We start from the raw sequence: 27,659 nt of genomic DNA, 5'->3' as shown, positions 1-27,659 counted from the left end.
ATAATGAGACATAAGTATTTAGTTTGAGCTAGTAACACAACTTTAGAAAAATTAAACATCTTTATTCAATCATTCAATCGACATAACATCGTTGGTCAACAAAACATCTATTGGTTCTAAAAAAAATCTTATTGCACGTAATAAAATAAAAGAAAGAATAACTTAGAGGTCATCATCCTCCATAGGCTCTTCATCCTCCATCTCGGACTGAGGGTAGGTAGGGTTAGGGCTTCTATTAGCTTCCCCTTCATCAGAACTAGAGCCATTTACATTGAGATTGTAATAGTATTCTTCCATAGCATCAATCATGACCCTTCGTAGATACTCAATGGTCAGAAACCATGATCCTTTATGCGTGTACCTCTCAACATTAGGGGCATCATTAACATAAACATCATTGTATTTTCTTTTGATTGCTCCTAATGGTCCTCGCTCAGGTTGGGTTGTCAATAAAACATATGCTTTCTTTTCACGAGTGCAAAAGTCTGAATCTCCATATAAGTCATTAAAATGGTAGCTTTCAATAGCCAAGTTCAAACGATGGACATAATCACAAATATCCTCCCCGTATCTCATGCGAATCAAGTAAGGTGAAGCAGAGAGAGGGCCAGTGAGTTTCCTCGCTGTCCTTTTTCTTGCGGTTTGGTGAAGTCTTGCCATCTAAAACATAAAGAAGCATATATTAAGTACTTAGAAATAGTACTTCAAAACATTAATAAAATAATCCATTTTCGAACCTACTCTCATAACTTAATTCATTTAGTCCTAATTTTATTTATTTAATTTACTTAACCTATTTAGTTCGTTTAGCCCAATTATCCCTAGTTAATCTTAAACCTAAGCTCTTGATACCACTTTGTAACACCCTCCAAATTTGAAATAAGTGTAAAATCCAATAAGTATAGTTTTAAGAAAATCCTTTATTCAAACTTGGAGGATATTACCGCCCATTTACTCTCGAGGAGTAAATAAAAGGCAACAAAAGATAAGTTAACCCAAAAGTCTTAAAATAGAAATATCATTACAACCAAAGTTAATAAAATCTAAAATAGTAACTCCAAATAAAAAAAAAACTAAATAAGGTCGTCTAGGTGAATTAACTAAGCCTCCTCACACGAGATCCCGTCATCAAGTCCAACCTGCAAGTAATAGAAAGGAGACAACAAGGGAGACAACTCCCAAAAATCAGAAAAACTGAGTAATTCGACTCCATCCCGTAAAAATAATAATTTTAAAAATAATTTAATTTTAGAAATAGAATATATAAAGTGCTCCAACAAATTCAACACTAATGTTTGGATTTCAACGTTTGTATTACTAACTCCAATTACAAGTCATATATCATAGCGTTTAGGCACACCACTTAAAATAATAATTTTAAATTAAGAGAGGGAAATGTGAACGCCAGTAGGCCGGGACTAATCCCTATTAACCGCCTACTTCAACAAGAGGTCGTCACCCCAATATAACCATGGCCAAAATCATAGAGTCCCTAGTGTGCACACCCCTTCTACTTGGATCACAACAAATAGAAGGAAGACAACAGTTCGTATCGTATCTATTAATCAACCTATAGATAGTTATACCATCGTATAGGGCAACCTGTTCAACACCCTTTCGGGCTTCATTACCCTCCTTAGTTTTTATTTAAAGGTCATAATAAACATAAATTCTCAAGTTGATAACCATACAATTCCACATGTTTTGTTAACATAAACATACTCTAGTCATAAAGGTTTGCCACAAGAATATTCACATACTAATACTTTAGTTCAAAAGAACACATTATTATAACATATTTATACTCTTACCAAGTTATAATAACATACTCCAGTTCATAGTATTATGAGGATCCTACTTTTAGAATAGTGATTACTAACTCAGAAATTCATAATATTAGTCAATAAAATATTTGTCACATACATAATCACTTAATCATATAATCACACAGATAGCCGTTTTGCAACGGGAACTAGAGTACGATGAACATCGAAATTACCTCGAGTAGCGCAGATACGAATAATAAAGTCACCCCTAGAAAGCTCCTTCTACAAAATCTCCGTCTACAATAGTAAGTGAAGGAACTAAAATAGTCACCTATGTAATATTCGAATCTATTAAGTTTATGAATTGAAGGTGGATGAAATAATAAAGTTTTCACAAGATTTAATTGTCAAAAGTAGAAAAAAAAAGAAAATCTTTGTTTAAAAATTAGAGAATGAAGAGAAAGAAAAGATAAAATAAATAATGAGAGAAAATAAGAAGTTGCATTAAACAACTTTACTGATTCAAGGAATCAGTTAGTAAGAAAAGACAAAAGGTAAAACCAAAGAAAATAAAAGGAAAAGAAACAAAAAGTAACTAAAGAAAATAGAAGGAAAAGAAACAAAAGTAAACTAAAGAAGATAAAAGGAAAAGAAACAAAAGTAACTAAAGAAGATTGAATCAGTAAGGTAGAAAATTTTGTACGAAGGAAAACTAAAAGACAGAACCAAAACAAGACCAGAGGAGAGAGAAAGAAGAAAGAATAAGAAGAAAGAAGATGAAGATGAAGGAAGAAAGGACCGGCCATCCGCGGCGGTACGCGACCCGTCCCCCCCCTCTTTTTTTTTTCTTCTTCTTCTTCTTCTCTGATTTTGTTTAACAGAAAAAGGGTTTCTCACCTACTGAATTTTTGAGCGAAAAATTGTGTTTAAATGAGGTATAGAAGTCCGGTATTTATAGTCTTAGAAGAGGGAAAGAGGAATAATTCAAGAAGGAAGGGAAGATTTGATTGAAACAAAGAAGGAAGGTTAGAATTGATTTTTCGAAATTTTTGGGTGATAATTGATTGAGAATCAATTTGACAGATTGCTTGATAAACTGACAAAATTCTGAAATCTGCGTGAGATTTGCTCCAAAACAGAATTTTTTTTTTTTTTTTTTTTATAAGATTATTATTTCCGAAATTCAGATTTCCAAATAAAATAATTCAAGTATATTAGGTAATAAAGTATTTTTTTTGAATTTTAAAATAAAATCATGAATTTTGTAGTTTGGAGAAAATAATTATTTAGGAGTTTAAGAATTTCGGGATATTACACCTTGGGGAACTCCTGTGTTGTTTGTGAAGAAAAAGGACGGTAGCATGAGGCTGTGTATTGATTATAAGGAGTTGAACAATGTAACCATCAAAAACAAATATCCTTTTCCTAGAATAGACGACCTATTCGACCAGTTGAATGGAGCGAGTATGTTCTCAAAGATTGACTTACGTTCAGGATATCATCAATTAAGGGTAGCTGATAAGGATGTACCTAAGACAACCTTTAGAACGCGTTATTGTCACTATGACTTCACTGTAATGCCATTTGGGTTAACCAATGCTCCTGCTATATTTACGAACTTAATGAATAGGATCTTTCATGAGTTTCTAGATAAGTTTGTGGCGATTTTCATTGATGACATACTAATATATTCGAGGAATGAAGCTGAGCATGATGAGCACTTGAGGATCATTTTGGAGACAATGAGGAAAAACCAATTATAGGCCAAGTTCTCTAAGTGTGAGTTTTGTTAGGAGAAAGTAGCGTTTTTGGGTCACTATGTGTCTAAGGACGGAGTCTCAGTAGATCCTGCTAAGATTCAAGCTGTGAGTGAGTGGCCAACTCCAAAGAGCGTGTCAGATGTCAGAAGTTTCCTAGGTCTAGCTGGCTATTATAGGAGATTTGTGAGAGATTTTTTGAAGATAGCAAGACCTATGACCAACTTGATGAAAAAGGAGTCCAAATTTGAGTGGAGTGAAAAGTGTGAAGAAGCCTTTCATATTCTGAAAGATCGTTTAACCTCCGCTCCTGTTTTGACCTTGCCTGGTGGGAATGAGGGATTTGAGGTATATAGTGATGCTTCGAAGAATGGTCTAGGATGTGTGTTACAGCAGAATGGGAAGGTAATTGCGTATGCGTCGCATCAATTGAAACCTTATGAGGCTAGTTACCCTACCTATGACCTAGAGTTAGCTGCCATAGTATTTGCATTGAAAATTTGGAGACATTACCTCTATGGAGTGACTTGTAAGATATTCACAGACCATAAGAGCTTGAAGTACATTTTCACCCAAATAGACCTGAATATGAGGCAAAGAAGATGGCTAGAGTTAATTAAGGATTATGACCTAGATATCCAGTATCATGAGGGGAAAGCAAATGTGATTGTTGATGCCTTGAGTAGAAAATCGAGTCATAGCTTGAGTGCCTTGATAGTCCCTGGGGAATTGTGTCGAGATATGCAAAGGCTGAGCCTAGAAATCTTAAATCCTGGGGAAAGTGAGGCAAGACTTAGTGCTATATCTTTAGGTTTGTCAATTTTCGATGAGATCAAAGAGGGTCAAGTTGGGGATGAGCACCTAGATAAGATCAAGGAGAAAATGAAGCAAGGTAAGGAAGCTAACTTTAAGATTCATGATGATGGGAGTCTAAGGTTTAAAGGGAGGTGGTGTGTACCATAGAAGTGTAATGACCTTAATAGACGCCTTATGGATGAGGGGCATAATACTCCATATTCTATGCACCCTGGGGTGATAAAGTGTATAAAGGCCTTAAGGTTATCTATTGGTGGCCAAATATGAAGCGAAAGGTAGCTGAGTATGTGTCTAAGTGCCTAACCTGTCAGAAGGTGAAGATGGATCATAAAAGTCCCATGGGGAAGGTTCACTCCTTAGAGGTTCCTGGATGAAAGTGGGATTCTATTTCTATGGACTTTGTGACTGCTTTGCCTAGAACGAGGAGTGGAAATGACACTATTTGGGTTATTGTGGATAGATTGACCAAATCCGCTGTGTTTATACCTATTAAGGAGACATGGAAAAAGAAGCAACTTGCTAAGACATGCATTAGGCATGTGGTGAGACTACATGGAGTTCCAAAGGATATCATTTATGACCGGGACTCTAGATTTCTTTCGAAATTTTGGAAAAAGGTCCAATTAAATCTTGGGAGAACATTGAAAATGAATACAACCTTTCACCCTGCGACTGATGGTCAGACTGAGAGGACTAACCAGACTATGGAGGATATGTTGAGAGCATGTGCTATTGATTTTCAAGGTAGTTGGGAGGACCAATTAGCCCTGATTGAGTTTTCTTATAACAATAATTATCATGCGAGCATCAATATGGCACCATTTGAGGCATTATATGGACGAAAATATAGAAGTCCCATTTGTTGGAACGACTTTAGTGAAAATATAGTCTTGGGGACAGAGTTTATTGAGGAAACCGTCAAGAATGTCAGACTGATTCAGGCTAGAATTAAAGCTGTGCAAGAGAGGCAGAAGAGTTATGCTAATTTGAAACGACGCGAGGATGAGTTTGCTACAGTTGATAAGGTGATCTTGAAAGTATCACCCACTAAGGGCGTCATGAGATTTGGAAAAAAGGGCAAGTTAAGTGCTAATTATGTAGGCCCATATGAGATTTTAGAGCGAATTGGGAAAGTAGCCTATATATTGGCATTGCTAATGGAGTTTGAAGATGCATGATGTGTTCCATATTTCCCAACTCAAACGTTACATCCCTAATGAGCATCATATCCTATAGCCTGAACGAATTCAGATCGATAGTAGCCTCACATATGAGGAAAGACTTGTCAAAATTCTCGACAGAAAAGTGCGTAGTACACGCAATAAGGACGTCCACATTGTGAAAGTACTTTGGTGTAACCACGAGCTTGAAGAGGCAACGTGGGAAGCCGAAGATGATATGAAAAGGAAGTATCCATATTTATTCCTTGAGGTGAGTTACGAGGGCGTAACTCGTTTTCTTTAAGGGGGATAGAATGCGATAAATTTCATATTTTTTGTCTATTTTTATGAGATTTTCATGCATATGTATGCTTATGTTGGGCAATTTGCACATGTTAATGCTAAAAAGTAGATTCTCCGCATAAAAAAACGTGTTCATAAGTAACACAAGTGTTTTAAGTTAGAAAAAGTGTGCCCAAGTGGCACAATTCTTTTTAAACTTTTGAAAAGATGAGCTCAAACTTTTAAAAGTTGTGAGTTTTCGTGTAAAGTTTCGGGACGAAACTTCTTTTAAGGGGGGTAGACTATAATCCCCCATAATTTTAAGGGATTTTATGAATATATTTTAGTATTTATGTATTTATATTTAGTATTTATATATTTATATTTAAACATAAGTTATTTTTAAATGATTTGATTATTTAAAGAAGGTTTTTCTATTTTTAAAAGTCAAATGAAATTATTTTAAGGATTTAAGAAAGTTAAAAATGTTTTATTTAGGCATGCTTGGAAAAAGGTTTGAAATACTAATTTGATTTGAAAAAGAAGTTTAAGTGGACTTGAGGAACCCAAATTCTAAGTAGATGAGGAAAAAGGAGTGACATTGAAGTTAGGAGTTCTAATTTATTTATCCTATTTATCATCAATGTTAATTAAGCCCAATCTCCTTTTCCTAAGCCCAAAAGGAAGCCTCCTTATAAATATCTTAATACCCAATTATTGTACCCCACACAAAGATTATTTTCTCTCTCTTCTCTCTCAAACCACACGGCTAACCTATTCTTTTTTCTCCTCACGTTTTTTCTTGTTCTCTCTTTCAAATATTTTCTTCTTCTTAGAATAACGTCACAAAACCTTCAAATCTTCAAGTTGTGTGTCAGATTTCTGCTGTAACACCCCGACCCATATTGAGTCGAGTATATTGTCACCAATGCACATCCAGGGCCAACAACTGTCCTCAATAACCAACATAAGTTCTTCCGGCGCATTTTGTCCTCACTCATGCGCACCCTGAGAAACTTCCCAGGAGGTCACCCATCCCTGGACTACTCCCAGCCAAGCACGCTTAACTGTGGAGTAACTAAGCAAATAAGCTCCCTAAAAGAAAGATGCATCTTGTTGGAATGAGTAGCATGCTACACCCCTTTAAAGCAATCATGAGGGGTATTACATACACCCCCACTTATTCGGCCACAACGACCTGTGGGTCGCCCCAGCCTGAAAACTCAAGATCTGGGTGCTCCATATGACAATGCAGCCCCAGAATCCTCCCCCACTAGGCGCTTGAGGACTCCTAATATTCGGCCTGACGGCCTTAGGGTCGCCCCAACACGCGGTCGCAGGGTTGCTCTGATACCATTTGTAACACCCCGACCCATACGAAGTTGAGTATATTGCCACCATTGCGCATCCAGGGCCAACAATTGTCCTCAATAACCAACACAAGTTCTTCCGACGCATTTTGTCCTCACTCATGCGCACCCTGAGAAACTTCCCAGGAGGTCACCCATCCCTGGACTACTCCCAACCAAGCACGCTTAACTGTGGAGTAACTAAGGAAATAAGCTCCCTAAAAGAAAGATGCATCTTGTTGGAATGAGTAGCAAGCTACACCCCTTTAAAGCAATCATGAGGGGTATTACATCTGCTGCTACGTGTCCTTTGTTTTCTCGCCTTTCATTCTCTTCTTGGTTCTTTGCTTTGTTGGTTAATTTTTTTTCTTCTTGCTCAAGATTCCATTAAAGACTATGATTATGCTTTATTTTAATCACTAGGGGAAAAAAAAGGAAGGGTTGCGCTGGAAGTGCTGCGTTTTCTTCAAAACGCATCCCTTCTTTATTGTGGGGCTGCAATTTTAAATAAAACGCAACCCTTCTTTCTTGTAGGGCTGCATTGTTTGGGACAAGCACAACCCTTCACAAAAAAGGGTGGCGCTTGTGCAAAAAACGCAGCCCTTTTTATAGTTATAAGGGTTGCGTTTTATAGTCAAGCGCAGCCCTTGAAGGCCTGCGTTTTTTGGATAAGCACGACCCTTCCTTGTAGTTTTTATTCTAATTGCGCACATGTACAGTACTACCCAAGCACAATTATTCCTTTCTCTCCCTTAGAAATTTTACGCACCATAATGCGAGAAAATCCCTAATTCGAGTGCACCACCACCTGCTCCACCACCACCTTGCGCACCACATTGAACCACCACCACCACCACACAGCGCACCACATTGCTCCACCACCACGACCACACACCACATTGCTCCACCACCACTACTGCCCACCACTAATGTCCACCACCTTAATTCGAGTGGGTTTGCGCACCACCAGTGCTCCACCACCACCTTGCGCACCACCCACCACGTACAGCCGCAACCTCCACCATCACCACTACCCTTCTCTTCTCTTCTCCACCATTTGAGTGGTTTAGGGTGTGGAGCTCCTCCACCACTACACAACGCCACCACCCACAAGCGGCAGCAAGATTAAGTATGAATTAATCTTATTTTTAAGTTACTTTTGTTTTTCTTAATTGAATTAAATGATTAATGTGCAATGTGGGTTTTGTTAATTGTAGGAAGAAGAGGCTAAGGAAGGCAAATAAAGTTCCAACTATCTCTTCTCTCTTCATTGCTCGTCGTTGGTGTTAAGAGGTAATTAGTTTAATTTCGTTGTCTTTTTTGTTGATTTAATTTGTTAATGAGAAAAGTTTCATGTGCTTCAAATTGATTAAGTTATGATAATTTATTGATGTATATATGTATTTTTTATAACGTATGTATATTTCTTGATATGAGATTGTATGAAAACGCAATGTAATTTAGCTATTGAAATCTACAAGTTGTGTTGAATCATCATCATATGCCTAGATACCCGTTCAAGACTTACTCATTAGGAGTAAGCTTGAATAGTCCCCGGTTTGGGACTGTTCTTGGACGTTTGATCTCACTTAGGTGGTGAATGTGTTCTTCTTTTCAATTCTGAGGAAATTCTTGGTTATCGTTTTCTACATTGTTTCTTGGGTACATAGTAGATAAGCAATTATCTACATTGTGTACTTGGAGAACTGTAGGGAAATGCTGTCGGATTTTCCTTAGAATTGAAAAGTTGGCATATATTCACTAGTGAGATTAGACGTCCAAGGATGGGTTAGGTTGGAGTGATAAGGACCTTCGGCTGCATGCATACAATTGAACATGTCACTATCTTAGCTTGCTCTGTACGTGTGTGATTTGAATATGTGATGGTATGTACTTAAATAATGATTGATGCATTATAATGAATGATTGTGTTTAATTATTAGAGGTGGTCTTCTTGAATGGATGGATCATACTTGGATGCATGGTAGTCGTGAATCGATTGCGTTTGTGAAAGGGGTCTCGGAATTCTGTACTACTGCTCTCTAATATCAAACATCCTCTGGAGCAGTCAACTTTTATTGTCCTTGTGTCGATTGTAGAAATGTGAGCAAGGTTAGTAGTATACATGTGGTTAGGGAGCATGTTTTTTCGCCGTGGGTTTAGGCCTCAATACCACGTATGGGTTTGGCATGGTGAGCAGGGGAGGTATATAGGAAGCTCTAGAGTAAAGAATGATGTATGTGAAGAAAAAAAGGATGATGAGTTAGGGGATGAGAATTTGGATGATGATTTTGGAGATGACGATAGGGATCGGGTAGACGAGATGATACACGAGGTTGAAGATCAGTCGTGTAGACGACCTCGTATTTTTGAGTCTATGTCTGAGGCTGCTGAAAAGCCGTTGTATCCAGGTTATACAAAGTACACCAAACTTTCCGCGGTGGTAACACTGTTCAACATTAAGTCACAAGCTGGTTGGACGGACTCTAGTTTCACATTGTTGGAAGTTTTAGCTGATATGCTCCCTGATGGAAATGAATGCCAAAGTCGTACTATTATGCGAAGAAACTGATGTGTCCTTTCGGTTTAGAGTACGAGCGGATACATGCTTGTCCTAACGATTTTGTGCTTTATCGTAATGAGTATGAGCATTTACATGAGTGTCCACGTTATGGATTGTCGAGGTACAATGAAGGAGCTGGAGGTAGTGAAGGACCACCAGCTGGTTTGTGGTATCTACCCATAATACCTAGATTAATTAGCGCATGTTCTCAATTAAAGGAGATGCGAAGAATTTGAGGTGGCATGCAGATCGTAGGAAGAAAGACGGCTGCTCAAGCATCCGGCTGATTCGCCTGAGTGGAAAACTATCAACAGGGTGCATAAGCATTTGGTAATGAGGATAGGAATCTGAGGCTTGGATTATGTACGGATGGCATGAACCCTTTTGGCAATCTCAGTTCGCAGCATAGTACATGGCCAGTAGTTTTAGTGGTTTATAACTTGCCTCCTTGGTTGTGCATGAAACGCAAGTACATGATGCTGTCGCTTCTTATATCGGGGCCCAAACAACCTGGAAATGACATAGATGTATACCTTCAGCCGCTTGTTGAAGATTTACAGAAGATGTGGAACGAAGGAGTGTTAGTATTTGATGCGTATGCTAATGAGATGTTCACTCTGCGTGCCATGCTTTTTTGTACTATGAACGATTATCCAGCTTATGGGAACTTATCTGGGTATAAGACTAAAGGAAAACAACCTTGCCCGATTTGTTTAGATGACATGAAATCTACACACCTTAAGGGCTGCAAACATGTGTATATGCGCACACGAAGGCTCCTCAGCCGCGACCATCCCTATCGGTTTAAGAAGAAGGCATTCGATGGGACGGTTGAAGAAGAAGTTGCTCATAGACCATTAACTGGTACTGAAGTTTATAATCAGGTGAAGGGCATTGAAAACTCTTTGGTAAACCTGCTAGTGAGGTTGATCGACCTACAGGATTATGGAAAAGAGTCCATTTTTTGGAAACTCCCATATTGGAAAGATCTAAAGGTCAGACATTGTTTGGATGTCATGCACATAGAGAAGAATGTTTGTGAAGCTATTCTCGCGACACTTATGAATATTCCGGGCAAGACAAAAGATGTTAAGGCGTCACGACTTTACTTGGAAAAAGGGGTTCGACCAGAGTTGTGGGCTCAGAAAAGGGACGGAAGGAAGAAGAAAATGGAGGAAAGGGTTGATGATGAAACTCAGAAAAGTAAAAAGAAGGTGGAGGATTCGGAGAAGAATTATTTGCCACCAGCTTGCTACACGATGTCGCGTGCAGAGAAACGGATTTTTTGCGAGTCATTGTATGGCATTAAGGTCCCTACTGGCTACTCATCGAATATGAAGCGCTTTGTTACCTTAAATGGTGAGTTGAAGTTATCGAGTATGAAATCGCACGATTGTCATGTCATGATGCAAGTATTCTTACCGATTGCAATTCGTGGGATACTTCCAAAGCATGTGAGGCACACCATTACAGAACTGTGTTCATTTTTTCATACAATTGCAGCAAAGTCCTAGACCGTCGACCCTCGATTCCTTGCAGCCAGAGTAGTTGAAACTCTATGCAAATTTGAGATGTATTCCCCCCCCCGCATTCTTTGACATTATGGTCCATCTCATTGTCCATCTAGTTCGAGAAATTAAGCTGTGTGGTCCAGTGTTTTTGAGGTGGTGCTATCCTTTTGAGAGATATATGGGACTTTGAAGGATAAAGTTCGGAATCCTGCACAACCAGAAGGTAGTATAATTCAAGGGATTGTGGGTGAAGAGATCAGTAATTTTGTGGCTGAGTATTTTGCTAGTGTTGATCCTGTTGGACTTCCGACATCCCGACACGAGGGCAGACTTGAGGGCAAGGGTACAATTGGTTCAAAATTGATCACACCTTCCGTAGAAAAGCGTAAACAAGCTCACTTATTTGTATTGCATCACGTACCAGAGTCCATCCTTATTTAATGAACATATGGAGGAATTACGTGTTAGCAATCCTGAGGAGGAATGCATAACAAGACTTTCATTGATTGGTTTCATAAACGAGTACTAATGATTTGGATGAAAGTGTTCCTGAAACAGTCAAGTGGTTAGCATTTGGTCCTCGTGAAGCTGTACGCTCTTATGAGGGTTATGATATTAATGGGTATACGTTTTGGACTGAACGTCAAGATCTGAAGTCAAGATCGCAACAAAATAGTGGTGTTTCACTTGTGGCGTCGTCTACACAATAGCAAGCTCGAAAGATAAGTCGCTGTACATGCTGAAAGCAACTATTATGGGCGAATACAAGAAATATGGGAGCTGGACTACTGTACTTTTAATATTTGCCTCTTGTGTTGCAAGTGGGTTGACGATAATCGACGTTGTGTAAGAAAAGATGATCCTTGTGGATTCACTCTTGTTGACCTTAGTCGTCTACTTGAAACTTAAGTGCCATTTGTAATTGCATCACAAGTCAAGCAAGTATTTTTCGTAACTGATCCTGCTGATCATAAGTGGTCAGTTATTGTACCTAGTAAAAGGAGTATCCTCGGTATTGGTGATGTTGATAATGAGGAAGAATATGATGCATTTGAGGACCTCCCCGCTTTTACTTATCTTGAAAATAGTGTGGAAGATGATGTGAATATGTCAGAGAACTATATGCGTGTAGATCACACGGAAGGGATACATGTACTTAAGGAACCTAAGAAACGGCGGAAGGTTAATAAATCATGAGACATAAACTCAGGTCTGTGTAATTTCTCCAATTTGTAACTATTGTGTAGATTTTAAGGCCTATTTTTGCCTTTTCGCTCCCAAATCGTACTTATCGAGTCATTTTACCCCAAATTCTCTTTGAACTTACTTGTATGAGGTATAACGTAACTAGTGTGTAGAGTTATAGGCTTGCATTTGTTGTTGGTTGCATTTCGGGAACGAAAAGGGCATTTCGGGACTATTTTTGCCTTTTCGCTCCCAAATCGTACTTATCGAGTCATTTAACCCCAAATTCTCTTTGAACATGCTTATATGAGGTATAATGTAACTAGTGTGTAGAGTTATAGTCATGCATTTGTTGTTGGTTGCACTTCGGGAACGAAAAGGGCATTTCGGGCCTTTTTTTTGCCTTTTCGCTCCCAAATCGTACTTATCAAGTCATTTAACCCCAAAATCTCTTTGAACATGCTTATATGAGGTATAATGTAACTAGTGTGTAGAGTTATAGTCAGGCATTTATTGTTGGTTGTATTTTGGGCCTATTTTTGCCTTTTTGCTCCCAAATCGTGCTTATTGAGTCATTTAACCCCAAATTCTCTTTGAACATGCTTATATGAGGTATAATGTAACTATTGTGTAGAGTTATAGGCTTACATTTGTTGTTGGTTCCATTTCGGGAACGAAAAGGGAATTTCGGGCCTATTTTTGCCTTTTCGCTCCCAAATCGTACTTATCGAGTCATTTAACGCCAAATTCTCTTTGAACATGCTTTTATGAGGTATAATGTTACTATTGTGTAGAGTTATAGGCTTGCATTTGTTGTTTGTTGCATTTCGGGAATATAAATTTGATTTTAGGCCTATTTTTCTTTGAACATGCTTATATGAGGCATTTGTTGAGGCATTTGTTGTTTGCTGCCGTCCCCTCCCCACACCCCACCCCACTGCCCCGCACCCTTCCCCTCCCCTACACACTGCCCACTGCACAGCCACCTCCCCTCCCCTCCCTGCCCCTGCACACAGTCCTACATACAGCCCTCCCTTCACCTCCCCTCCCCTCCCCTCCCTGCCCCTGCACACAGCCCTACACACAGCCCCCTCCCCTCCCCTCCTTGCCCCTACACACATCCCACTACACACACCCCTCCCCTCTCCTCCCCTCCCTGCCCCTAACACATCCCTCTCCTCCCCTCCCCTCCCCTCTCCTCCCCTCCCTGCCCTGCCCCTGCACACAGCCCACTGCCCTGCACCCCTCCCCCTCCTTTGCACCCTACCCACTGCATAGCCACCTTCCCTTCTCTCCCCTCCCCGCCCTGCCCCTGCACACAGCCCCCTCCCATCCCTGCCCCTGCACACAGCCCACTACACACACCCCACTCCACTACCCTGTACCCCTGCCCTCCCCCCCCCTTCCCTCCCCACTACTGTTGCACACCCTCCCCTCCCCTCCCCCACTGCCCTACTGCACACCATCCCCTCCCCCACTGCCCTGCTGCACAGCCCCCTCCCCTCAATGTGAATTTTAATTTTTTTTTTAAATAATCCGTATATTTGTACAATTTCAGGGACATGGCGGAGGTGCATACGGATACGAGTACGGAACACACTACCGAGGATGAGTCTTTCGATATGAGAAAGGAACGGGGTAAATTGGTTCGAACTCGCCGTGAAGAAATAGACGCACAAATGCCTAGGAAGTCATTGGCGACGAAAAAGAGAAAAGGAAGGGAACCTACAAAGTCACTAGGGAAACACACCCTAATGACTTTTGAGTACGATCATTTGGGGCACCTTGTGGAAAATGGCGTCAAAAGTATGCCATGCAAGTTGGCATTTGCATGCATAAGCTCTCCATTCTCCACTCATGGAAAGAGGTGCCCGAGACTTTGAAGAAGTGTATTTGGGAAGATACCATGGTAAGCTTCGCGTACATTAACGTTTAGATTCTTAATTATTTAGTTAAATATATGTGTAATATTTAATAATTTGTGAACTGCGTTTTTTGTAGAATCAATTCAATATCGAAGATGATGAAGCCAAGAAGAATGTGTTTCTATCCGCGGTTGCCCAAAGATCCAGAGATTTCAAGGCTAAGTTAGTGTCTGGGTGGATCACTAAGCGGAGAAAAGTAGTGGGTACAAAGAAGAAGAACATCTACGGTGGAGAAACACAAGTCAGTTATGAGGCTTCACCGGACACATCATCTGCACCCTCAAGTTACCATATCAGATATGGAGGAATATCAAACCTGAAGAGTGGGAAGCATTTGTTGCCAAAAAAACAACCCCAGAAGCTATTGTAAGAATATTTTATAAAGACTTAATACACTTAGATCCAGTATTATTGTATAACACCATACCTAACATTTGTTTATAATTGTGTATTTTAGGCAACTCGTGAGGAAACTAGCGCGAGTGCAAAAGCTAGGAAGTATTATCATCATCTGGGTGCTCACTCATATGTCAGGCGAGAGATAAGTGGATGTATAGCCATTACCCCCACGATAGGGTCGACAATGGCAACAGGGACTAGCTCAATGACTACAGGTTCACAGCCTCGGCAACCAGATAGAGTTTTCGATTAGTGGTGTTCTATGCATGGGGTTGATGCAAAGGGACAAAGAGTCTTGCCTGATCCCGGAACACAAAAGATAGCCAACGCCATTGTAAGTACAGATTATATGATTATATAAGGTATACATAATATAACTTGTGTGCTCACGGTCACTCCTAAAGGACACATTGATGCATTGCACGAGACTTTAGGACAGGACCACTATGGACGCGTGAGGGGCGTAGGAGGTGTCCGCCTCGGGTTGAGAAAGGTATATGGTGATCAATACACTACAACGACAAAATCGAGTTCAAGTAGTGTGAATTCGGTAGCTTCAGTAGATGTGGAGGCTATGATAGCTGCAATTCGGGAGGAGATCAGAGAGGAGATGACACAAAATTTCAACGCCATTTCGGAGCAAATGGGTTTACCGACTATTGGTGCATTCAAGAACGGTAGTGTTATTACACCTAGGCAACCTGATCTAGTTGTAGTATCGGAGTTGAAGGTAATCACTTAATCCCTTTGTTTTGTTAAACAACTATTGTTCTTAAATGCATGAAATTCTTACTATAGATATGTTGTTTCATATACTAACCATAAATAGAGTTTTTTTAAAAGGAACAGACACCATGTGAACTATTAGCTCGAGGAGATGATTATGCTAGTTTCATTCTCGTAGCTTATGGCCATGCACAACCCCCTAGTGACCGAGTACGATTGCACAACCAGTTAGTGGATGATATTCTCTATGTGGTCAGCGTCAATGGGATTGTGTCTGGTTTTGAAGAATTACATCTTCCGCTGCCGAAGCCAGAAGTTGGTCTACATTCACTGACTGATGCCCTTGGCAGTTCTGGTCTATGGCCGTGTGCATTGGTGCGATTTTCAGATGAGGTACAATGATTAACATGATATATATATATATATATATATATATATATATATATATATATATATATATATATATATATATATATATATATATATATATATATATATATATATATATATATATATATATATAGTTCCTATGATTATTGTCAGTAATATCTTTACTTTTAACTAATTACTAGGTTTCGGGGAAGGCCGACGTGATGAAGGTGAACGAAATGTGGAGAAGGAAAAGGTTTCCTGGACAAAGAATCCACTTATTACCGATCTAGAGGTGGTGCAAGGCCTTAGTTCTCCATGCTTTTGGTTACATGAGTGCACTAGCGATTTAAGCGATGATAATATCATTGAGATTCATTTGTCGAACAAACAATTCCACTACTTTGAGGATCCATCGACCTTCATTTCTAAGCTTGATATTATTGAATTCTTATGTGGGGTAGAGTTGAATGTTTCCATGATACAAACATTCATGAGGTAATACTTTAGTATATAAATTAAATATTCATATACATATACCTTAAGTAGTTTTCAATTCAACTTCCATAATAAGTAAGTTTTCTTTTAATCAATATGATTTCTCAGGTTATTATACAATGAATTGATTGCATCTAGCAATGAGCCAATGTTTGGTTGGTTATGTCCAAACATAATACGAGATGCCAGTTGCTTACAAAACAAAACCGAATTGAAAGAGTATCCCGGTACGAGTTTCAAAGCATCTTCTCGTATTGGATATAAGATCATTCTTGTTCCTTATATTGAAACGTATGCTTCTTAAACTCACTTTACTTTTAGTATTTGATAATTAAATTGACCTATTAATTATTCTACGATTAATAATAACTATATTTTATTGTTGTAGGCTCATTGGACACTGCTTGCGATAAGTTTGTCGACTAACGAAGTCTACCACTTTGATTCTTTGTGTAAACAACCACCACGGTCCTTACCAATCAAATCATTGTTAAATAGGTAGCCTAATTGAAACTCAATATATGTGCACTTATTAATATTAATGTACAACTAATCTTATAATAGTGTATTGATGTAGTGTGATGAAAGATGTTAAAGCAACAGGATTTCGAGCATCAAAATCTCCTGTTTGGAAATCATCGAGGTAACATGACTGGCTAATTTTTTTGTCCTTATATAGAAACACATACTACACATCTAACATGAATGTCATTGGATGCATCCTTTGGTGAACATTTAGTGTCCGCAACAACAAGATGGACTTGCATGTGGCTGTTACGTCATAAGGTACATGTTCGATATCGTTAACCGTTGCACTAAAGTTGATGAACTTCAAAAGGTATGTAATTATCAACTATATTAGCCTTCTTGTTTAACTCATGAAATTCTAAATTATAAATTATCGCCACTATTCTATTAATATTTTTAAGTTGGAAATTTTTATATTCGTTTTATTATACGTTAATTAATTAGTGGAACTTTAGGTAAAATATAATTTAACTACTCATAAGAAAATTAATTATTTATTGAAACACGTTTAAGTTTTCAGGATATTACATCCTTACCCCCTTAGAAAAAGTTTCGTCCTCGAAACTTGCAATTTATTTAATTGATAAAACAACAAGCTAAATTCATTTAACGGGACCAAGATCTCAAGCCTTCATGGCTTCGTTAGATATTCAGCCTCCATTCCGCCATCATCTTTTGTATCTCTACTTCAACTCGACTCGCGAAATCGAGGAGCAAAGAAAACAAAAAGGGCAAACTTGTTGGCAATGAATTCCAACTAACTCATTTGATGAGACCTCGTTTGAAATTCTTTTGGTTTCTCAAATTATCAAGATACATACTTTGAGTAACTACATATCATAAAAAAAAATGCATCATACTACGTACGCATTAAGAGATAACTAACACAGATAATCACATGTACCACATCTTTACATAGACAGATTCATATTGCACACGCAAAAGCGCAAACGCTCAAACGGCTTGGTTCATCTATACCTAATTTTTAGCCAACCCATTAAATCTATTTAAAACCTTTACGCTACGATATGGAGATCATAGTGTTCCTGAATCTAATCTCAAACTTTCTCAATACAACTTTACTTTCCATAATATATGTTGAATCCTTGTGACTTTAAATATCCATGACACAATTTCATACTACGCCTGCCAGTTTTACTTAGAAGGCTTAAACTCGAATGTTAATCATGCCCCTTAATATATCAACCTATTCTTTTCTTACTCATTATCATTTGACGATTCTCATTCCGCTTGGTATATAATATACATTTTCTTATCAACTCCACAATATAAGCTTAATAAGGCACCCGTAAACATCACATTTTGGTTCATGTCTGTATAATAACAGTATCATCTAACAAGGTATTCACTAAAGATCCCTAAACCTAATATTTTATGCATTCCCAAATTTTCAATCATCACATTATCATACCAAATCAATATCATTATCATAGCCTCAACGTTAAGCACTTACTAATTTGACAATGTCATAACGTACTCCTTACCAACTTCCTTACCTAGCTAACATCAATACTCAAGATTTTAATTAATCAAGGCTTCACCGATCCAAATAATATTTACGTCTCATCACAATTTCAATTTCCTCCACATTTTTTTTCATTATCCTCTTTTATTGGTAATTCGATCACTTGAATTCATTCCTAGATCATCTCAATACCATACACGAAGAAACCATTTATCTAACAACATTTCAAACTTATAAATTCTTTGTCCCAAATCTTGGTAAAATAGGAAAAAAAAAAAAATCAAGCACTTACGCACATTAAGTTTCATCTCGACATCAATGCTTATTTCTTAATTATATTCCATATAGCTAGTACATCTCCAAGTAGCAAATTCCTATTCCTCCAAAACATCAATTTGTCTAACTTAGTCATAATTTATTTTTCACTACAATCCCATAACATCCCAAAAAGTGGTTCGCATCACATTATGAAAGTAGTGCTTCAACCTTTAAAACTAAAATCCTTAATAACTGAAGTAATGGTAATTGCTTTCTAATTCCTCGAGTAGAATTTCTAAATCCCTTCAAAATTTTCAAATCTCCAAAATCGTCATATGAACTCCTATAAAGTAAAATTCAGTCTCAACTTATAACCATCAGGATTTCATATAGCTTAGCCTTTTTATCATCCCACAAATAATATAACCCTACTCATCATAGCATATCTAAATATTAATTCGTGTATTACCTCGAGCATCAAATATTACTACTGATACCTCAAAAGATCATTCACCTTGGCCCCTATTACTCAAATAGCCATCATTTTATCCTCAGGTTATTCAACATCAATCTTTTCACTGCCAAGTTTAAATCGCAAAATTTTCCATTTAACATCTTAAACTCTAGTTAATCCCAAAGTTTTAGGTTGTACTAATCTTCAAATAATACCTCAAAAGATCATAACTTCAAATTCTCACTTCTTTAAGATTCTAATAACCCAAGTAATCATCAACTCCTAATAACTCATTCATGGAAGTAAACCTCATATTTTTCATCCATTGTCTTATATCTCATCTTATATCAACCCAAATGGTCATTTACTAACCTCGAGTTTTCCTTAACATCTAACTTAATCCTCGCCGTCATTCGCCGCACCTGCCAACGTTCCCGCACTCTCTCTCTTCCTTGCACTCTTCTTTCTCGCTCAACCTCGCGCCTTGCTGTACCACGCCACTGGAGGTGCCGTCAGTATCAGTCGCCCCCTGCCGCACCGTCGATTGCCGACCGCCCGCCCGCCTGCACGCACTCCCGTCCTTTCTCTCCTCTCTCGTTCAATCTGTCGTTCTTCTTCTTCTCGCGTGACACCGCCGACGACCCTCGCGCGCCGAACCACCGGATACCACCGTCGGAGATCGTTGCTGCTCGTCACCGCCGTCCACCGAGCCAGAACCGAAGTCACGGTGCCACGCTTTGTCCCCCCCTGCTCTTAGTAGCAGAGGTAATGGCCTTTTCCCTTTTAAAATTCTGATTTCCTAAGTTTAATTCAAGCCCAAGTTTAATTTAATTCCCTTGTTAGTATATATACTTGTTTGGGCCTAGGAGACTACAATAGAACTTAAAGTGAAGTTTTATAAAGCTAATTTGTTGTTATGTTGGGCTAAAAGATGTTTTAGACTTGTTTCATGGACTGATTTTAGTTAGTTTCATTAAACCACCTAACTTATTTACCAAAATTTATTATTGGGTTATAATTAATGACTTCTAAACTAGTTGAGTTGTTTTAAACAAATCCATTGCACTTGTTATTTGTAATTTGAGTTTAAGTTATCATCACTTCACTAATCCTTAAGTTCACTTATAATAACCAGCTACTTGACTTACTAGTTTAACTGATTTAATAATATAATGTCAATGGTTCTAGTATATTTCAAATTAGTTTAATAATAGACGATTAATTGGTTATTAACTACGAACTCTTATAACAAAAATATATTTTCAAAGGGTTATATGTTATGTATTAATATAGCTTTAAGTACGATGTTAGATAATTCTAAAAGTATAACTAAAGGAGCTATTTCACCAAATTAGTTGATTAAAGAGTCATCTTAATTAAAAAGTTGTTAACGATTAAGGAATAATAATCTTTAAGGAGACCTTTATGACGTTATAATGAACGTTATGACCTTAATAAGCGCTAACTAATATTTAAGTTTAAAAGCTAAATAATAATGAAACGTTCTTTAATAAAATTATTCTTGAATAGATTAAAGAAGATAAAGGATATTACAAGCCTCCCCCGGCTATCATGGTTGGTAAGCAGGAATTCAGGTAACGTCTATTGCTAACACCCAAAATCCCTTTCGAATGATGTTTTATGGTATTTCGCACTATTTTGTTGATGTATGGATTGTGGGATATGAAAGGTTTTATGAATATGATGATTTTCGATGATATGAAATGATTTTGATGTTTATGAAAATATGAGTATGATGCCACTATGATTTTAATGATGTTTCATGATTATGATTACAATAATGTAATGTAATTATGATATGTAAAAAGAGAAGAAACATGATAAAGTACAGTGAAAGATGGTTCTTGGCAGTATGATACGGGCACCGCAAGTGTCACCTATGTTGTGACCGCCTGACTGTTTTATACGGGCACCGCAAGTGTCACCTATGTTGTGACCGCCTGACTGTTTAAATGATACAGGCACCGCAAGTGTCACCTATGATGTGACCGCCTGACTGTTATGAAGTGGGAGACGTCCCCTATGTTATGATGTACTAGCCAAGTTACCAAAGTAAAAGATATATGATGATGAACATGATAAAGAAATAATGTAACATGTTATGATATGTTTGTGAAATGGTTTTACCTATTCTCTTCTCCCTGTTTATAAATAAAATGATGTGAAATGAATTTACGATGTTAGAGTAGTATGTTACTGAGCCTCGGCTCACGACGTTTTGTTTTATGTTTTAGGTATGGAAGAACAATTGTGGATCACTATTATACTACGTTATGGAGATTATGTATGATTCATGGGGTTTTAAGATACTTTGTATAATGGATAAACAAGTATTATCTTGCGATGAGTAATTGTATAGTGAATTTTAAATTTTAGGCTACTATTTTATTTGTGGGCCATAACCCACGGGATTAAGTTATGCTTCCGCTGACGTTAAGGTCATGTTAAATTGTCGGGGCGTTACAGACTTTGTAACGCCCCGACAAATTGACATGACCTTAATCGTCAGCGGAAGCATAACTTAATCCCGTGGGTTATGGCCCACAAATAAAATAGTAGCCTAAAATTTAAAAGTTACTATACAATTACTCATCGTAAGGTAATACTTGTTTATCCATCATACAAAATATCCTAAAACCTCATAGAATCATACATAATCTCCATAATGCAGTCTATCAGTGATCCACAACTGTTCTTCCATACCTAAAAATAAAACAAAACGTCGTGAGCCGAGGCTCAGTAACATACTACTCTAACATCGTAAATTCCATTTCACATCATTTTGGTTAAAAACAGGGAGGAGAGAATAAGTAAAACATTTCACAAATATATCATAGTAGTTACATTATCTTCTTTATCATGTTCATCATCATACATCTTTTACTTTGGTAACTTGGCTAATATCGCATATCACATATCGCATATAGGGACGTCTCCCTAAACAATGGGTGACACTCTCGGTGTCCAAATATTGCCAGAAAGGCAGTCACAAATGGATGACACTCTCGGTGTCCAAATATTGCCAGAAAGGCCACAAATGGTGACACTCTCGGTGTCCAAATATTGCCAGAAAGGCGGTCACATCATAGGTGACATTTTCTATGCCCACATAATTGCCAAGAACCATCTTTACTTTATTTATATAGTTTCAATTCATATTACATTACATCATTATAATCATAATCATGAAACATCATTAAAACCATAGCGTTATCATACTCATATTTTCATAAACATCAGAGTCATTTCATTTCATCGAAAACCATCATATTCGTAAAACCTTTCATATCCCACAATCCATAAATCAACAACATAGTGCGAAACACCATAAAACATCGTTTGAAAGGGATTGTGGGTGTTACCAGTAGACGTTACCTGGATTCCTGCTTACCAACATGATTGCCTGGGGAGGCTTGTAATATCCTTTATCTTCTTTAATCTATTCAAGAATAATTTTATTAGAACGTTTCGTTATTTAGCTTTTAAGCCTAAATATTAGTTAGTGCTTATTAAGGTCATAGAGGTTATTATAACGTTATAAAGGTCTCCTTAAAGATCATTATTTCTTAACCGTTAATAACTTCTTAATTAAGGTGATTCTTTAAAAATCAACTAATTAGGTGAAATAACTCCTTTAGCTATATTTTTAGAAATTAACGAAACATTAATGTTATATTACTACATATTATACAACCTTTCGAAAACATAACATTATTCTAGTTCATAGTTAGTAACTAATTAGTCGTCCATTAATAAATTAATTAAGTTAAGCTATGCTAGAACCATTAACATTATTTAATACTATTTAGTCATTTAAAATTAAACAAGTCAAGTAACTAATTATTATAAGTGAACTTAAGGATTAGTGAAATACTCATAACTTAAACTTAATTATAAACAACATGCTTAATGAATTAGTTTTTAATTAGTTTTTAGTTAACTCATGCAACTCAATCATTAGGAATTATAGCCCAAACATAGTTTTAGTAAGTAAGTTGGGTGGTTTAATAAAACTAATTAAATCAGTCCACTAAAGCTCAAAATATTAAAGCAACAAGATTAACTTGAATTACTTAACTAGGTAAATCAGATTATAAGCCCAACATTATACTTAATTAAACTAACATGACTTATTAAAGCACTAAATCAGCTTTAGTTTAACTCAAGTTGTCCATCTAATACTAAATAGCTTAGCTAATACAATTAAAAGTCAGATTTGAGCCCAATTTATGTACATGCAATACTTGATTTGGGTTGTTTTAACTAATATAAATCTGTTTCCTTTAGGCCCAACTTAAACTAATTAACACTAGGTAGTAATTTGGGCTTATATTAACATAAACTAGAGAAATCAGAATTTTTTTCAAAAAACAAAACATCACCTCTGCTACTAGGAGCAGGGAGACCACGAGTGGGGCGAGGAAGCTGCGAGCTCCGGTGTGCAGCGTCTCCGGCGAACGGCGGCAATGCGACGGCGAGGCAGTGGCGCTGTGCGCGTGCTGCTAGCGCGACGAAGGAGAGCGATGAGAGAGTGCGCGAGGAGGAGATAGAGAACGAAGCTGCTAGCGCGGTGGAGCTCCGGCATCTGACGCGCGATATGGGGGCGCGACTGAGTCGTGGCGCGAGGCCGGCGTCGCACGACCGGCGGCGACCGGTGGTCGGTTGTGGGGGGGGAACCAAAACAGAGGAGAGAGAGTAAAAATTTGGGGGTTTCTTTTTGGATTTCTTTTTGTTACAATTTTCTGGCGATTATAGACGGAATTTCTGATTAGAGAGAAGAGATGACGAAGGTTGTTGTTGGTGTGTTCTTGGTGTTGTATCCATGATTATTTATAGGGAAATTTGGAGTTAAAATCAGTGGTTGGGAGGAAGATGGTGAAGTAAATAATCTGATTTTGTTAACTTGATGAAGCTTTGGTGAAGATTGGTGACAGATTTGTCTGAAGAAGGAGAAGAAAGTTGTGCTTGCATGAGTGACAAATGGACATGGTGGAGTGAGGAAGAAGACACCATTAATGGGGGGGGGGGAATTGACCATAGCTTTGTTTTCTCTTTTCTCTTTTTATTTTGCAACCCAAAAATCAGAAATTTTTCCATACTAACACTCCTAAACGTGACTTAATGAAACTTTGGGTGAAATGTTGACATTTTATACTTTAAGTGAATTACCAACTATGTTAGCCTTCTTGTTTAACTCATGAAATCGTAAATTATAAATTATCGTCACTAGTATATTAATATTTTTAGGTTGAGAATTTTTATATTCGTTTTATTAAACGTTACTTAATTAGTGAAACTTTAAGTAAAATATAATTTAACTACTCAAAAAAAAATAATTAGTTATTTACTTAAACACGTTTAAGTTTCAGGATATTACATCCTTACCCCCTTAGAAAAAGTTTCGTCCTCGAAACTTGTAATTTAGTCAGTCGATAAAACAACAAGCTAAATTTATTTAACAGGTTCAAGATCTCAAGCCTTCATGGCTTCGTTAGATATTCAGCCTCCATTCCGCCATCATCTTTTGTATCTCTACTTCAACTCGACTCGCGAAATCGAGGAGCAAAGAAAACAAAAAGGGCAAACTTGTTGGCAATGAATTCCAACTAACTCACTTGATGAGACCTTGTTTCAAATTCTTTTGGTTTCTCAAATTATGAAGATACATACTTTGAGTAACTATATATCATAAAAAAAAAAATGCATGATACCACGTACGCATTAAGAGGTAACTAACACAGATAATCACATGCACCACATCTTGACATAAACAGATTCATATTGTACACGCAAAAGCGTGAATGCTCAAACGTTTTGGTTCATCTATACCTATCTTTTAGCCAACCCATTAAACCTATTTAAAACTTTTACGCTACGATATGGAGATCATAGTGATCCTGAATCTAACCTCAAACTTTCTCAATACAACTTTACTTTCCATAATATATGTTGAATCCTTGTGAATTTAAATATCCATGACACAATTTCATACTACGCCCACCAGTTTTACTTAGAAAGCTTAAACTCGAATGTTAATCATGCCCCTTAATATATAAACCCATTCTTTTCTTACTCATTATCATTTGACGATTCTCATTCCGCTTGGTATATAATATACATTCTCTTATCAATTCCACAATATAAGCTTATTAAGGCATTCGTAAACAACACATTTTGGTTCATGTCTGTATAGTAACAGTATCATCTAATAAGGTATTCACTAAAGATCCCTAAACCTAATATTTGTGTGTTCCCAAATTTTCAATCATCACATTATCATACCAAATCAATATCATTATTATAGCCTCAACGTTAAGCACTTACTAATCTGACAATGTCGTAACGTACTCTTTACCTAGCTAACATCAATACTCAATATCTTAATTATTCAAGGTTGCACCGATCCAAATAATGTTTACTTCTCATCACAATTTCAATTTCCTCCACATTTTTCCATTATCCTCTTTTATTGGTAATTCGATCACTTGAATTCATTCCTAGATCATCTCAATACCATACACGAAGAAACCATTTATCTAACAACATTTCAAACTTCGAAATTCTTTGTCCCAAATCTTGGTAAAATAGAAAAAAAAAATCAAGCACTTGTGCACATTAAGTTTCATCTCGACATCAATGCTTATTTCATAATTATATTCCATATAGCTAGTACATCTCCAAGTAGCAAATTCCTATTCCTTCAAAACATCGACTTGTCTAACTCTTCAATTATTTATTCATAATTTATTTTTCACTACAATCCTATAACATCCCAAAAAGTGGTTCGCATAACATTATGAAGTGCTTCAACCATTAAAACTAAAATCCTTAATAACTGAAGTAATGGTAATTGCTTTTAAATTCCTCGAGTAGAATTTCCGAATCCCTTCAAAATTTTCGAATCTCCAAAATCGTCATATGAACTCCTATAAAGTAAAATTCAATCTCAACTTATAACCATTAGGATTTCGTATAGCTTAGCCTTTTTTTATCATCCCACAAATAATATAACCCTACTCATCATAGCATATCTAAATATTATTTCGTGTATTACCTCGAGCATCAAATATTACTACTCATACCTCAAAAGATCGTTCACCTTAGTCCCTATGACTCATATAACCATTATTTTATCCTTAGGTTATTCAACATCAATCTTTTCAGATAATTCCTGCCAAGTTTAAATCGCAAAATTTCCATTTAACATCTTAAACTCTAGTTAACCCCAAAGCTTTAGGTTGTACTAATCTTCAAATAATATCTCAAAAGATCATAAGTTCAAATCCTCACTTCTTTAAGATTCTAATAACCCAAATAATCCTTAACTACTAATAACTCATTCATAGAAGTAAACCTCATATTTTTCATCCATTGTCTTATATCCCTTCATGTCCAACAAATATGTGTAAGCCCGTATATGTTATATGTGATGTTTTATAAATGCTCTTGCACATGAATACGAATATGTGATGATGATTATGTGATATAATTATGTTTTACAATGTCGATGTGGCATGATGAAATATGATATGATTCAATGATGGATATGTATACTATGAGCAATGATGTTATGATTTATGAAACCTGGTTATCATCATTTATGGGTGTTATTCGGAAATATGAACATATGCATGTTTGTAAAAGTGGATGGTTCTGCTAGCTTGGCATTATGAACTGAACTGGCAAATGGGCAAGTTACAGGAGAAGAGAATAAGTAAAACCATTTCACAAACATATCATAGCATGTTACATTATCTTCTTTATCATGTTCATAATCATATATTTTACTTTGGTAACTTGGCTAGTACAACGGAAGGGACGTCTCCCCAAAACATCGTAACATCATAAACGGAAGGCAGCCACCCGAGGACAAAAGCCCTCACTAAACGGAAGGTGGCGTTATTTGCCCAAATGCGCGGTGCCACCCGAGGACAATAGCCCTCACTAAACGGAAGGTGGTTAACCGGCCAGAAGGTACGTGCACGACCCGGGATAACAGAATACTTGCCAAGAACCGTCTTTCGCTTGAATTTATCATGTTTCATTGGTTTTAAGCATATCATCATCATCGTGAATAATTATATTCATTAGTTTCATCATCATCATTTCATAGCATCATATCATCATAACCATCATAAAACATTTCATTTCGATCCCGCAATCCATATATAAAACATAATATTAATCATGATCATAAAACATACTTTAAAGGGGAATGCGGGTGTTAGCAGTAGACGTTACCTGAATTCCTGCTTACCAACCATGATAGCCGGGGGAGGCTTGTAATATCCTTTATCTTCTTTAATCTATTCAAGAATAATTTTATTAAAGAACGTTTCGTTATTATTTAGCTTTTAAGCTTAAATATTAGTTAGCACTTATTAAGGTCATAGCGGTCATTATAACGTCGTAAAGTCTCCTTAAAGGTCATTATTTCTTAATTGTTAATAACTTTGTTCAATTAAGGTGACTCTTTAACAACCACTTAATGAAATAACTCATTTAGCTATATTTTTAGAATTATCGAAACATTAAAGTTATACTACTACATATTATATAACCTTTCGAAAACATAACATTATTCTAGTTCATAGTTAATAAATAAT

The 27,659-nt window shown here is 37.1% G+C and overlaps 1 protein-coding gene across 2 annotated transcripts; it reads right to left on the bottom strand.

Annotated features, from left to right (window-relative positions):
* On the bottom strand, positions 1-27,659 carry LOC125493483 (uncharacterized). Of its 2 annotated transcripts, none has more exons than XM_057391982.1 (2): positions 27,295-27,659; positions 1-660 (listed from the first exon to the last, which is right to left on the bottom strand). In XM_057391982.1, exon 2 carries the CDS (start codon positions 658-660, stop codon positions 163-165), a length of 498 nt encoding a protein of 165 aa, XP_057247965.1. In that variant the 5' UTR covers positions 27,295-27,659; the 3' UTR covers positions 1-162. The 2 variants fall into 2 exon arrangements, 1 of the variants encoding a protein (XP_057247965.1); XR_007270080.2 differs by lacking the exon at positions 1-660 and adding an exon at positions 21,557-21,756.

Source organism: Beta vulgaris, chromosome 9 (assembly GCF_026745355.1).
Source record: "Beta vulgaris subsp. vulgaris cultivar EL10 chromosome 9, EL10.2, whole genome shotgun sequence".
Lineage (NCBI taxonomy): Eukaryota > Viridiplantae > Streptophyta > Magnoliopsida > Caryophyllales > Amaranthaceae > Beta > Beta vulgaris.
Note: the sequence above shows the minus strand (reverse complement) of the source record. Positions and strands in the feature narration are given on the sequence as shown.